General features: G+C 46.3%; 1 protein-coding gene across 1 annotated transcript in view; it reads left to right on the forward strand.

Annotated features, from left to right (window-relative positions):
- The first annotated feature begins 204 nt into the window (after nt 1–204).
- Nucleotides 205–12,645, forward strand: part of LOC119951909 (transmembrane protein 164-like) — a 181,920-nt gene continuing 169,479 nt past the window's right edge. Inside the window, exon 1 of the mRNA XM_038775301.1 lies at nt 205–1,165. Coding sequence (XP_038631229.1) covers nt 743–1,165 — 423 coding nt within the window. The 5' untranslated portion in view covers nt 205–742. The remainder of the gene's footprint in view (nt 1,166–12,645) is intronic.

Consider the following 12,645-nt stretch of genomic DNA (forward strand, 5'->3'; position numbering starts at 1 on the left):
GACCCGTTACAAAATGAAAGTAAATTAACTAAACTCGATCAAATGCATTGGTGCGGCATTCTGCATAAGGGTCTAACTGGAATAAGACAGATTAGAATGCAAAATAAGATTAATTTGGGGGGGGGGGGGAATGAGCGAGTTGCTTAGCAAATGGAAACACATCAGGTTTTCGCCAAGTGACTACTCAGTTATATTTGGCCTGAAAGGAAATGAGCAAATTTGACGAATAAAGAAAGGCTGCCTTCCTCTCGCTTCGTGCTGACTGCGTATTCAACAGAAAGAAGCTCAGGACCAGGTTACTTGACAAAGGCAACACTTCCCTCCAAGTAAAACAAATCGCATGATCATTTCTGCCCCTTGCATTGTTCAGGCAGCCTATTCTTCCAGAGAGAGAGAGAGGAGTGAGAGACATCCCCCTCTGTAAAGTGACTGGCGGAGTCGAGCCTGGCAGTGTCCAGGGTGGGTGGGATTTCATGTCCGTTTCAGCCAATCCTGTTTTTTGAAGACCGTTTCAGCCGCTATCGTTCCTGTACAGGGAAATTGCTTCAGCAACTTTGTCACAAAAGCAGCCAGTGAGCGGTCAACAATCGGGCGAGGATGTTTTGGGTTAGATAGAGGAGAAGAGGAAGCAACTGCGCTCGGGTGGGGAGAAGAAGGGAGCATCTGTATCTGCAACCCAGCCCCCCCCCATCAGGGAACCTGAAAAAGCAGCGGTAGGCAGAAAGGCCTCTTTGCAAAGTTCATGTTTCGACAAGAAGCGAATGGTTTAGCCTCTGCCCCGTCTCCCGCTTGCTCTGACCAAGACGAGAAGAGGGCGATGTGCCGGTACAACGTGTGCATGCTGCTGGACTGGGCGTACGGAGGGGTGGATCCTCAATTCGCCGGGAACGGAGGACCCGAGTGCGCAGCGTTCCTCCCTGTCCGCCAGCGATGGGTGGAGAGCATCATCTTTGTGGCCATCTCTCTGCTGGAGATGGCTGTGGCTTACCGCAAGATTAGGCAGCAAGAACTGGCCAGAGCGTGCCCGGAGAAGCAGGACAGCCTGGGCAAGAACCTGCTCTTGGTCGCCCTGTGCCTCACCTTTGGCATTGAAGTCGGCTTCAAGTTCGCCACCAAGACCTTAATTTACCTCCTGAACCCATGTCACGTTGTCACCATGTTGCAGGTAAATTGCCCCCTTCGCCCGGGTTGTGTGTATGTGTGTGGATGAGATGAAAGTTATCCTTCTGCTGCAGAAGTGCCTGTTAACATCAACTCATTGAGCACATGAAGTTGGTAAAGGCGAAATGCGTGTGAGCTGCATTTAAAGTAATGGGGGTGATGGTCAGATCACCTTGGAGTTGCTCCTGAATGGTTTCAGTTCCTGCAGAAGGCTGATCCCTTAGCATGGGCTAAAAGTCGAATCAGTGTGCATTAGTATAGCCCATTGGTCACAGGATTGTTCTAGCGCAGGAGGCGACCATTCGGCCAGTCGTGTCTGCACTGGCTCTCTGGATGAGTATTTCACCAAGAGCCGCCACCCTGCCTTCTCCTCCTAACCCTACACATTGCCTCTTAATCATCTTTTAAAAAAATAATTTTTATTCAAATTTTCACAAAAATATCAATAACAAAATACAAAAAGAGAAGAAATACCCCCCCCCCCCCAATATATACAAAAAAGAAATAAATTAACACCCATCATCAACATTGATGAACAAATGTTCATGCCCCATCAAAACAGAACAAAAAGACGCACCCCCCCCCCCCCCCCCCCCCCCCCTTGCTGCTGCTGGCCCTTTTCTACCGCTCTGCCAGGAGATCTAGGAATGGTTGCCATTTCCTGAAGAACCCCTGCACTGATCCCCTTAGGGCAAATTTCACCCTCCAATTTAATAAACCCCACCATATCGTTGATCCAGTCCTCCACGCTTGGGGGCCTCACATCCTTCCACTGAAGAAGAATCCTCCGCCGGGCTACCAGGGACGCAAAGGCTAGAATGCCGGCCTCTTTCGCCTCCTGGCTCCTCTGCAACCCCAAATATTGCGAGCCCTCAGCCTGGCCTCACCCTGGATCCCACCACCCTCGACACTGTCCTCGCTACGCCCTTCCAAAAGTCCTCCAACGCTGGGCATGCCCAGAACATATGGTTATGGTTTGCTGGGCTCCCTGAGCATCTAACACACCTGTTCTCACTCCCAAAAAACCGGCTCATCCTTGTCCCGGTCATGTGTGCCCTATGCAGCACCTTAAACTGTATGAGGCTGAGCCTCGCGCAAGAAGTGGAGTTTACCCTCCCTAGGGCATCCGCCCACGTCCCCTTCTCGATCTCACCCAGCTCCTCCTCCCACTTACCCTTCAGCTCCTCCACCAAGGCCTCCTCCCCCTCCTGCATCACCTGGTATGTTGCCGAGATCCTCCCTTCTCCAACCCACACCCCCGCGAGCACCGTGTCCAGGACCCTGCCCGGCGGCGACAGTGGGAACTCCACCACTTGCCACCTGACAAACGCCCTTACCTGCATATACCTGAAGGTGTTCCCAGGGGGGAGCCTGAACTTCTCCTCCAGCTCACCCAGGCTCGCAACCTTCCCATCCACAAACAGGTCCCCCATCCTCCTAATACCTGCCCTGTGCCAACTCAGGAACCCACCGTCTATTCTCCACGGGACAAACAGGTGGTTCCCCCGTATCGGGAACCACACCGAGGCCCCCACCTCCCCCTGTGTCGTCTCCATTGTCCCCATATTTTGAGGGTAGCCGCCACCACCGGGCTTGTGGTATACCTCGTTGAAGGAAGCGGCAGCGGCGCCGTCACCAGCGCCTCCAGGCTTGTGCCCACACAGGATGCCATCTCCAGCCTCTTCCATGCTGCCCCCTCCCCCTCCATCACCCATTTGCGCACCATCGCCACGTTGGTGGCCCAGAAATACCCACAGAGGTTGGGCAGCGCCAGCCCCCCCCCCCCAATCCCTACTTCGCTCCAGGAACACCCTTCTCACCCTCTGGGTCCCCTGTGCCCACACAAATCCCGTAATGCTCCTATTAACTCGCCTGAAGAAGGTCTTCGGGATCAGGATGGGGAGGCATTGGAACAGAAAACTTGGGAGCACCGACATCTTGACTGACTACACCTTACCCGCCAAGGACAGTGGCAACGCGTCCCACCTCTTAAACTCTTCCTCCATTTGCTCCACCAGCCTTGTAAAGTTGAGTCTATGCAAGGCCCCCCAGCTCCTAGCTACCTGGACCCCCAAGTACCTAAAGCTCCTCTCCGGCCTTTTTAGTGGGAGCTCACCAATCCCCCTCTCCTGGTCCCCTGGGTGCACTACGAACAGCTCACTCTTCCCCATATTGAGCTTGTACCCTGAGAAATCCCCAAACTCCCTGCGAATCTCCATCACCTCCGGCATCCCCCCCACCGGGTCCGCCACATACAACAACAAGTCATCCGCATAGAGCGACACCCGGTGTTCCTCCCCACCCCGCACCAGCCCCCTCCAGTTCCTCGACTCCCTTACCGCCATGGCCAGGGGCTCAATCGCCAGCGTGAAGAGCAGGGAGGACAGGGGACACCCCTGCCTCGTCCCTCGGTGTAGCCAAAAATACTCCGACCTCCTCCTATTCGTGGCCACACTCGCCGGGGCCTCATATAAAAGCCTCACCCAACTGACAAACACCTCCCCAAAGCCGAACCTTTCCAACATCTCCCACAAGTACCCCCACTCTACCCTATCGAAGGCCTTCTCCGCATCCATCGCCGCCACTATCTCCGCCTCCCCTTCTACCGCCGGCATCATTATGACATTCAAAAGCCTCCGTATATTAGTATTCAACTGCCTCCCTTTCACAAACCCCATCTGATTCTCGTGAATAATCTGTGGCACACAGTCCTCTATCCTCGTGGCTAAAATCTTCGCGAACAACTTGGCGTCTACATTTAAGAGTGAGATCAGCCTGTATGACCCACACTGCAGGGGATCCTTGTCCCGCTTCAGGATCAAGGAAATCAGCCCCCGAGACATCGTCGGAGGCAAAGCCCCTCCTTCCCTTGCCTCGTTAACGGTCCTAACCAACAGAGGGCCCAGCAGGTCCGCATACTTCTTATAGAATTCAACCGGGAACCCATCCGGCCCCGGTGCCTTCCCCGGCTCCATGCTCCCTATCCCCTTGACCAACTCCTTCAACCCAACCGGCGCCCCTAGTCCCTCCACCTGCCCCTCCTCCACCCTCGGGAATCTCAGCCGGTCCAGGAAGCGACCCATCCCTCCCTCCCTCCAGAGGGGGCTCGGACCGATACAGTTTCCTGTAGAAGTCCCTGAAGAACCCATTGATGCCAACCCCACTCCGCACCACACTCCCTCCCCTATCCTTAACTCCCCCGATCTCCCTGGCTTCATCTCGCTTCCGAAGCTGGTGCGCCAGCATCTGGCTCGCCTTTTCCCCATGTTCATATACTGTCCCCTGTGCCTTCCCGGTAGTCAACAGGTCGAATTCGGCCGGGAGGCTGCGCCACTCCCTAAGCAACCTCCTCCGGAAACTCCGCGTACCTCCTGTCCACCCTCACCATCTCCCCCACCAACCTCTCCCTCTCTCTCTGCTCCCTCCTCTCCCTGTGGGCCTGAATGGAGATCAACTCTCTCCTAACCACCGCCTTCAGCGCCTCCCAGACCATCCCCACTCGAACCTCCCCATTATCGTTGGCCTCCAGGTACCTTTCAATACATCCTCGGACTCGCCCGCTCACCACCTCGTCCGCCAGCATCCCCACCTCTAAACGCCAAAGCAGTCGCTGGTCCCTCTCTTCCCCCAGGTCGAGATCCACCCAATGCTGAGGATGTTCGGAATGGCTATCGCCGAGTACTCAGTATCTTCCATTCTCGCAATCAGCGCCCTACTCATAACAAAGAAATCAATCCAGGAATAGGCCTCATGAACGTGGGGGAAGAATGAAAATTCCCTGGCCCCCGGCCTCGCAAACTTCCATGTGTCCACCCCTCCCATCTGGTCCATAAACCCTCTCAACACCTTTGCGCCGCCGGCCTCCTACCCATCCTAGATCTAGAGTGATCCAGTGCCGGATCCAGCACCATGTTAAAATCACCCCCCCCTCACATTATCAGCCCCCCCCCCCCCCCCCCCCCCACATTATCAGGCCCCCCGTTATCAGACCCCTTGTCTCCAAGTCTGGGATCCGGCTCAACATGCGCTGCATGAAACCCGCATCGTCCCAGTTTGGGGCGTATACATTGACCAGCACCACCCACTCCCCCTGCAGCTTGCCACTTACCATCACATACCCACCGCCATTGTCTGCCACAATGCTCGACGCCTCGAGCGACACCCTCTTTTCCACTAAGATCGCCCCCCCCCCCCCCCCCGGTTTTTTGCATCCAGCCCCGAATGAAACACCGCCTCTTAATCATCTAATTACTCCTCCAGTGCGTTGATTGAATCTATATTTATGCAGCATCTTTGGCAACCTTGGGATATCCTGATTTATTTTAATGAACACCAGTTCAGGAGTAGGCCATTCATTCATCTGGTAAGTTAATTCTGCCATCCATTTGAATCAGAACTGATGTGCACCGTAAACTCCACAGACCCACCTTGGCTCCATAACTCAGTAGCATTGCTGAACAAAATCTGTTAATCGCAATTGTTGAAAGTTTTATTTAACCTTGTTTGTGGTGGGGGTTCAGTTACCAATTTGTATCAACTTTGTGAAAAAGACCCCGCCTTCTCAACCCTGCCCCTCACCTGAGGTGGTGACACCGACAGGTTAAATCACTGCCAGTCAGCTCTCTTAAAAATGGGGAGAGCAGCCTATGGGACTTTGGTGACTTTCATGTAAAGAAGTGCTTCATGCCATCACCCCATAATAACGAAGCTCGGGTTTTAAGTTATTTCCCCCGCCCTCCCGTTCTGAATTCTCCCATCAGTAGAAATTGTTTCTCCATCAACTCTTTTCATTATCTTAAATATATCCAAATGGATCATCCCATCGTCTTACATTTTTGTGGAAATATGAGCCTAATCGCGGAGGCTGGTTCTCTCAGTTGGCTAGGTGGCGAGCAGATGGTTCAGAATAACATGAACAGCGTGGGTTTGATTCCTATTCCAGCGGAGGTAGACTTGGGAACTGCCTCCGAGTGGGCGGCAATGGCAAATCACCACTGAACATAACTACCGGAGGAAATGCCTCACAATAAAGCATCGGCAGACAATCCGTCTTCAGTCTGAGCACACATTTGTGAATAAATAAGACCCATCAATATAATCTGCAATTTGAACCCTTTGTGGCCTTGGTACCAATCTTGACATAATCTCCAGATTATACAAAAAATGGTATGAAAGTAAGTTCTGGGGAGGATACAAAGAGTCTAAGAAGAATAGGCATAGATGGGTGAAATAAGTGGACAAACATAATATTAATCGCTTATTGTCACAAGTAGGCTTCAATCAAGTTACTGTGAAAAGCCCCTAGTCGCTACATTCCGGCACCTGTTTGAGGAGGCCGGTACGGTAATTGAACCCGCGCTGCAGGCCTTGTTCTGCATTACAAGCCAGCTGTTTAGCCCACTGTGCTAAACCAGCCCCTCATTTGGCAGATGGAGTACAACTGTGGGGAAAATCCAGCTTCGACAAAGAGTCATCCAGACTCTAAATATTAGCTCCCTTTTCTCTCCACAATGCTGAGATGTCCAGTATTTTTGTTTTTTGTTGTGTGTTATGGGCCAGGGTTTAGACAACCCCAAAGTGTATTATGGTGTTCACCTGACCCACAACTTTTAATAGATTGTGGTATGGGGAGCACACGGCCCACTCTACAGGTGTGGTACAGCAGAAATGGAAAAGTATTTTTTAAAAGCAAAGCAATGTTTATTCTATGAACTCCAGTTAACCCCAAAAGCATACAACACTAAGTAATCCTTTAAGCTTTCCTTTTAACATCCATACGTCTTTAAAAAATGTTTAACAGAAGCACATCAGGTTAAAGTCACTACTGGGAGCAGTTATTAGCTTTAAATCACCACAAAGGATCGATTTACAGTTTTTAGGTTACAGAGAGAGAGACTAATACCCCTTCTGGTTGTGACTGCAGCTATCCAGCTCGGAAAACAAAACTATAAAACACCTGCAGCAAACAGCCTAAAACGAAAAGAAAAAGCTGACATACAGCCCAGCTCCATCGACTCTCTGACATCACTGCAGTAGTAAACACCCATTTCTTAAAGGTACTCTCACATGACACCTCCCCCCAAGAAAAAAAAATAAACCATCAACTTCAAGATGGTTTAATTTTTCACCTTTTCACCATCCTTTCAGAAATGTACACAGTAAATATACTTTTCCGTCTCAAAAAACAACACATGCCAATCAATATAATAATATAGTCCATTTTTTTTGTTCTTCCTCCAACTGGAATCCTTCTCGATTGACAGTCTCTTTGAACAAGAAGGTCTCTGCATGATCCATCCATTACTCCACGCCTTGGCATGTCTCTTTAAAGTCAGATACTTTAGTTCAATCTGATCACAGAGTCCCTTGTAATTTTCCAACACATGAGCATTGGTTATCACAGTTTTCAGGCAGTCAAATGCCTTTTGAAACTACGCTGTCCATTGAAATTTTCGACGTTTCTTCGGCAAGTCCATCAGTGGAGCAATCACGCTACAAAACCTTTGCACAAAGGTTCGATCAAATCCACCTATGCCAAAAAATTCCATTATTTCCCTTCGTCTTGAGGATATTGGAAACTCCTCAATAACTGTTGGTTTCCCATGTTTCACATCCCATGTGACCATTCGTCCCTGTACGATTGTATGGCCAAGGAAAGTGACTTGGGCTTTTCCAAATTCACTTTTGGCTAGGTTTAACCACCAAACCCGCCTCCTGAAGTCAATCGAATAACTCCATCAAATGTTTCAAATGTTCTTTCCATGTCTGGCTGAAAATGACCAGATCGCGATGTATACCGCACAATTGGGTAATCCTGAAACAACTTTGTTAGTTAACCGTTGAAATGTGGCTGGGGCGTTTTTCATACCACATGGCATAACTTTGAATTGGTAGATACCAACTGGAGTTACAGAAGCTGAAATCTCCTTCGCCCTTACGGATAAAGGTACCTGCCAGTAACCTTTAAGTAAATCCAGTTTGGAAATAAAAGCTGATTGTCCCACTTTCTCTGCAAACTCCCAAACATGGGATAGGATAAGGGTCCATTCTTGTAACTGCATTAACCTTTCTATAGTCCACACACAACAGTTGGGTACCGTCTGGTTTAGGCACCATCACTATGGGTGAGCTCCATTAGCTGCAACCCATATCAATTATGCCACTTTTTAAGCCTACACTCAATCTCTTTGTTAACCTGTGCCAATTTTAAAGGGTTAAGTCTGTATGGATGTTGTTTGATTGAAACAGCGTTTCCCACAACTACATCATGTATAGCCATTTTAGTACTTCCCAATTTATCTCTACAAACTTTCCCACGTGATATCAATAACTCTTTTTCAGGTCAGTCCTTTTTTCCTCTGGAAGGTAACTCAATAACTTATCCCAATTTTTAAGAACATCCTCATTTTCCAATTTAATTTGAGGTATGTCAAATTCACAGTCATCTGGATTTGGTTCGTCACTTTGAGTTAGAATCATTAAAACCTCCTTTTCTCTCCTTCCCTTTGAAAGAACCTTTTAAGCATATTCATATGACACACTCAGTGAGTTGCTTTCTATCTGGCGTTCTTGCCACATAATTCACCTCACTTAATTTCCTTTCAATCTGATAAGGTCCACAAAACCTTACTTTTAAAGGTTCACCTACCACTGGTAACAATGCTAAAACTTTATTTCCACAGGCAAAACTACGAACTTTGGATTTCTTGTCCGCTACCCGTTTTATCACATTTTGTGTAACTTTTAAATGTTGTCTAGCTAATTCACTTGCTCTATTTAATCGTTCCCTAAAATTTGACACGTAATCCAATAATGTAATTTCCAATTTCTCACTCACCAATTTTTCCTTAATCAATTCAAGTGGTCCTCTTACCTCATGACCAAAAATTAGTTCAAAAGGACTGAATTTGGTTGACTCATTAGGTGCATCCCTAATTGCAAACAGTACAAATGGAATTCCTTTATTCCAATCTTCTGGATAATCGTGACAATAAGCCCTCAACATTGTCTTTGATGTCTGATGCCACCTTTCTAAAGTTCCCTGCGATTCTGGATGGTATGCAGTTGATTTAAATTGTTTATTCCTAAGCTATCCATAACTCCTTTGAATAACCTGGAGGTAAAATTTGATCCTTGATCCGATTGTATTTCTGTGGGTAGTCCATATCTCGTAAGGAATTTAAGTAACTCCTCCACAATCTTTTTAGCTGTAATATTACGTACTGGAATAGCCTCTGGAAACCTAGTAGACACATCCATTATAGTCAAAAGATATTGATTCCCATTTTTTGTTTTAGGAATTGGTCCTACGCAATCAATTAGGACACTTGTAAAAAGTTCCTCAAATGCTGGAATGGGTATTAAGGGTGCTGGTTTTATCACTGCTTGAGGTTCCCCTATCACTTGATATGTGTGACATGATTGACAAAATTTAACTACATCTTTATGTAGTCCAGGCCAATAAAAATGTTTCTGGATTTTAGCTTGAGTTTTCCTTATTCCCAAATGACCTCCCACTGGTACCACATGTGCAACTCGCAAAACCTCCTTTCTATACCCTACCGGCAATACTACTTGATGAACATCTGCCCACTTTTCATCCGCCTGCATATGTAAAGGTCTCCATTTTCTCATCAAGACATCACTTTTACAGTAAAAACACTCTGGTATACACGCACATTCCTCTTCTGTGTATGCTTTCTGATACATCCGGTTTATTTCTACATCTTTCTGTTGTAACTCCGCCAATTTTCCTGAACTAAAAATATCCGCCTCATCCTTCACCTGCTCTTGTTCTTTTTCAACCATCTGATCAAAAATTGTTTCTGATGATTGCACTTCAACATCATCTTCACTCTTTTATTTCTCCTCTTGTCTTAACCTGTGATTTTGCAACCTTGTTACTACACAATTAGGAAAAATCCCAGGATATGTGTCCTTCAACACTGATTTTCCACTGGCTTATCAACCACAGTAGGTATCACCCCCACCTGCGATCCAGCTATATCGTTACCCAAGATAAACTGTATTCCTGGACAAGATAGTTTCTCTTACTCCTACTACCACTTCACCACTCTTCACTGGACTATCCAACTTTACCTTATATAATGGAACACGACTCCTCTCACCCTGAATTCCACATATTACCACCTTTTCTGGCAAAATTCTTCCCAAACTACATAACTCCTCATCTCTTAACATTTAAAGATTGACTATCTCCTGTACCTCTTAAAATTGTGACTTCTTTACCTGCTCCTCCTGATAGACATGAGTAAACTTTACCCACACAAGTAAATTCTTTAAAGATATCTGGCACCTTCTTATCAATCACCTCTCGAACAGGCTGTACAATCTTTTGCACCTCCTTTGCTTCACTTGGGCTTTCCTTTACCACTTTAACAAACCCCACTGTCTTATCCTGTTTTACCACCTCAGCCTTCCCAGTGCTTTTCTTCAACCGCCAACACTGTGACTTTACATGGCCTAGTTTATTACAGTGAAAACATTTGAAATTTTTCATTTCTTTTCCACTCTACTAGATTTCTATTTTAGTCTGAGGTACACTCTCCTTTTTATCTCCCATCAGATCACCGTTACGTTTACCACTTGAGAATTTCTCATGTCCCCAATTTCTATCTCTTACAGGCTGAAACTGATGTTGGAAACCAAACTTTGATTTATGAACTAATTCATAATCATCTGCCATTTCTGCTGCTAATCTCGCAGTTTTAAACCTCTGTTCTTCCACATGAGTTCTCACTACATCAGGAATTTAATTTTTAACCTCCTCCAAAAGTATAATTTCTCTGAGAGCTTCATACGTTTGGTCTATTTTCAAAGCCCTTATCCACCTATCAAAATTACTCTGTTTGATCCTTTCAAACTCCATGTATGTTTGACCAAATTCTTTCTTTAAACGGTAGTGATGCAAACACTTCACTAGCTCTACCTATCCGCTTTGTTTGAATCAGTAATACCCACATGTCCTGTGGCCATTTCATTTGTTTATAGCTACCTTCTCAAATGAAATGAAAAAGGCTTCAACCTCCTTCTCGTCAAACCTTGGCAATGCTTGGACATATTTAAATAGATCCCCATCAAGCGTTCGACTTTGATGCTCTTTCTCACTATCCTCATCACTATCATCCAACTGTACATTTCCCTTTACGTCTGCCAATTTTAACTGACTGTCATGTTTCATGGCCATTTTCTGAAGTTCAAACTCTCTCTCTTTATCTTTTCCCCTGATCTGTATCTCCCTTTCTCTTTATTTTTGTTCTGCTAGGGCTATTCTTTCTTTTCTCCTTTCTTCTTTCTCCTTTTCTTTTTCCTCTCTATCTCTTTCTCTTTCTGCTCTCACTCTCTCTTTCTTTTTCCTCTCTTTTATATTCAAGCTGCTTTAATTCTTTCTCATGCTCCATTTGTTTAATTTGTAACTGAATGTTTGCCATTTCCAATGAGTCAAACTGTATCTCAGGCAACTTTAAATGCTTAGCCACTGCCATAATTACCTCGCCTTTTTGTGTTTCGTCAGTTAATGTTAACTGCAATGTTTTTGCCAAATCTAACAGTCTGGTTTTAGTCTCTGTCCGTAAGGTACTGCGTGTGACCGTGTCCACCCCCAAAAACTTCAGAGCCTCTGAAAGAGCCATTGTCCACAACCCACTCCCTACTTAAACGAGAATACCACACCTGAAAAGCACCCACAATGTGCTCACCCCTCACCATCTTTACGTTCACAAAGCAATCCAATAGATGGACTTTTATCCCGGACGAGCCCCCAATTTGTTATGGGCCAGGGTTTAGAGAACCCTAAGGTGTATCATGGAGTTCACCTGACCCACAACCTTTGCTCGATTATGGTATGGGGAGCATACGGCCCACTCTACAGGTGTGGTAGAGCAGAAATGGAAAAGTATTTTTACAATTTTATTCTATGAACTCAAGTTAACCTTTTTAAAACATACAGTGAACATCTTTGCAACCATTAATTCAAATACAACCCCCAAAGAATACAACACTAAGTAATCCTTTAAGCTTTCCTTTTAACATCTGTAAGACTTTTTAAAAATGGTTTAACAGAAGCACATCAGGTTAAAGTCACTACTGAGAGCAGTTATTAGTTTTAAATCACCAAAGGATCGATTTACAGTTTTTAGATTACAGAGAGAGAGACGAATACCCCTTCTGGCTGTGACTGCAGCTATCCAGCTCTGAAAACGAAACTAAAACACACCCTGTAGCAAACAGCCTAAAATGAAAGTAAAAAGCTGACAGCCAGCCTAAGCTTCACCCACACTCTGACATCACTGCAGTAGTAAACACCCTATTTCTTAAAGGCACTCTCACTACAGATCTTTATATACACACCATTTATAAACACCCATTTCTTAAAGGTACTCTCTCATGACGTGTGAAAATGTGAGCGTGTTCACTCTAGCTGTAAGAACGGTAAAGCAGAATATCATCTGAATGGAGAGTGAC

The sequence above is a fragment of the Scyliorhinus canicula genome, chromosome 17 (assembly GCF_902713615.1).
Source record: "Scyliorhinus canicula chromosome 17, sScyCan1.1, whole genome shotgun sequence".
Lineage (NCBI taxonomy): Eukaryota > Metazoa > Chordata > Chondrichthyes > Carcharhiniformes > Scyliorhinidae > Scyliorhinus > Scyliorhinus canicula.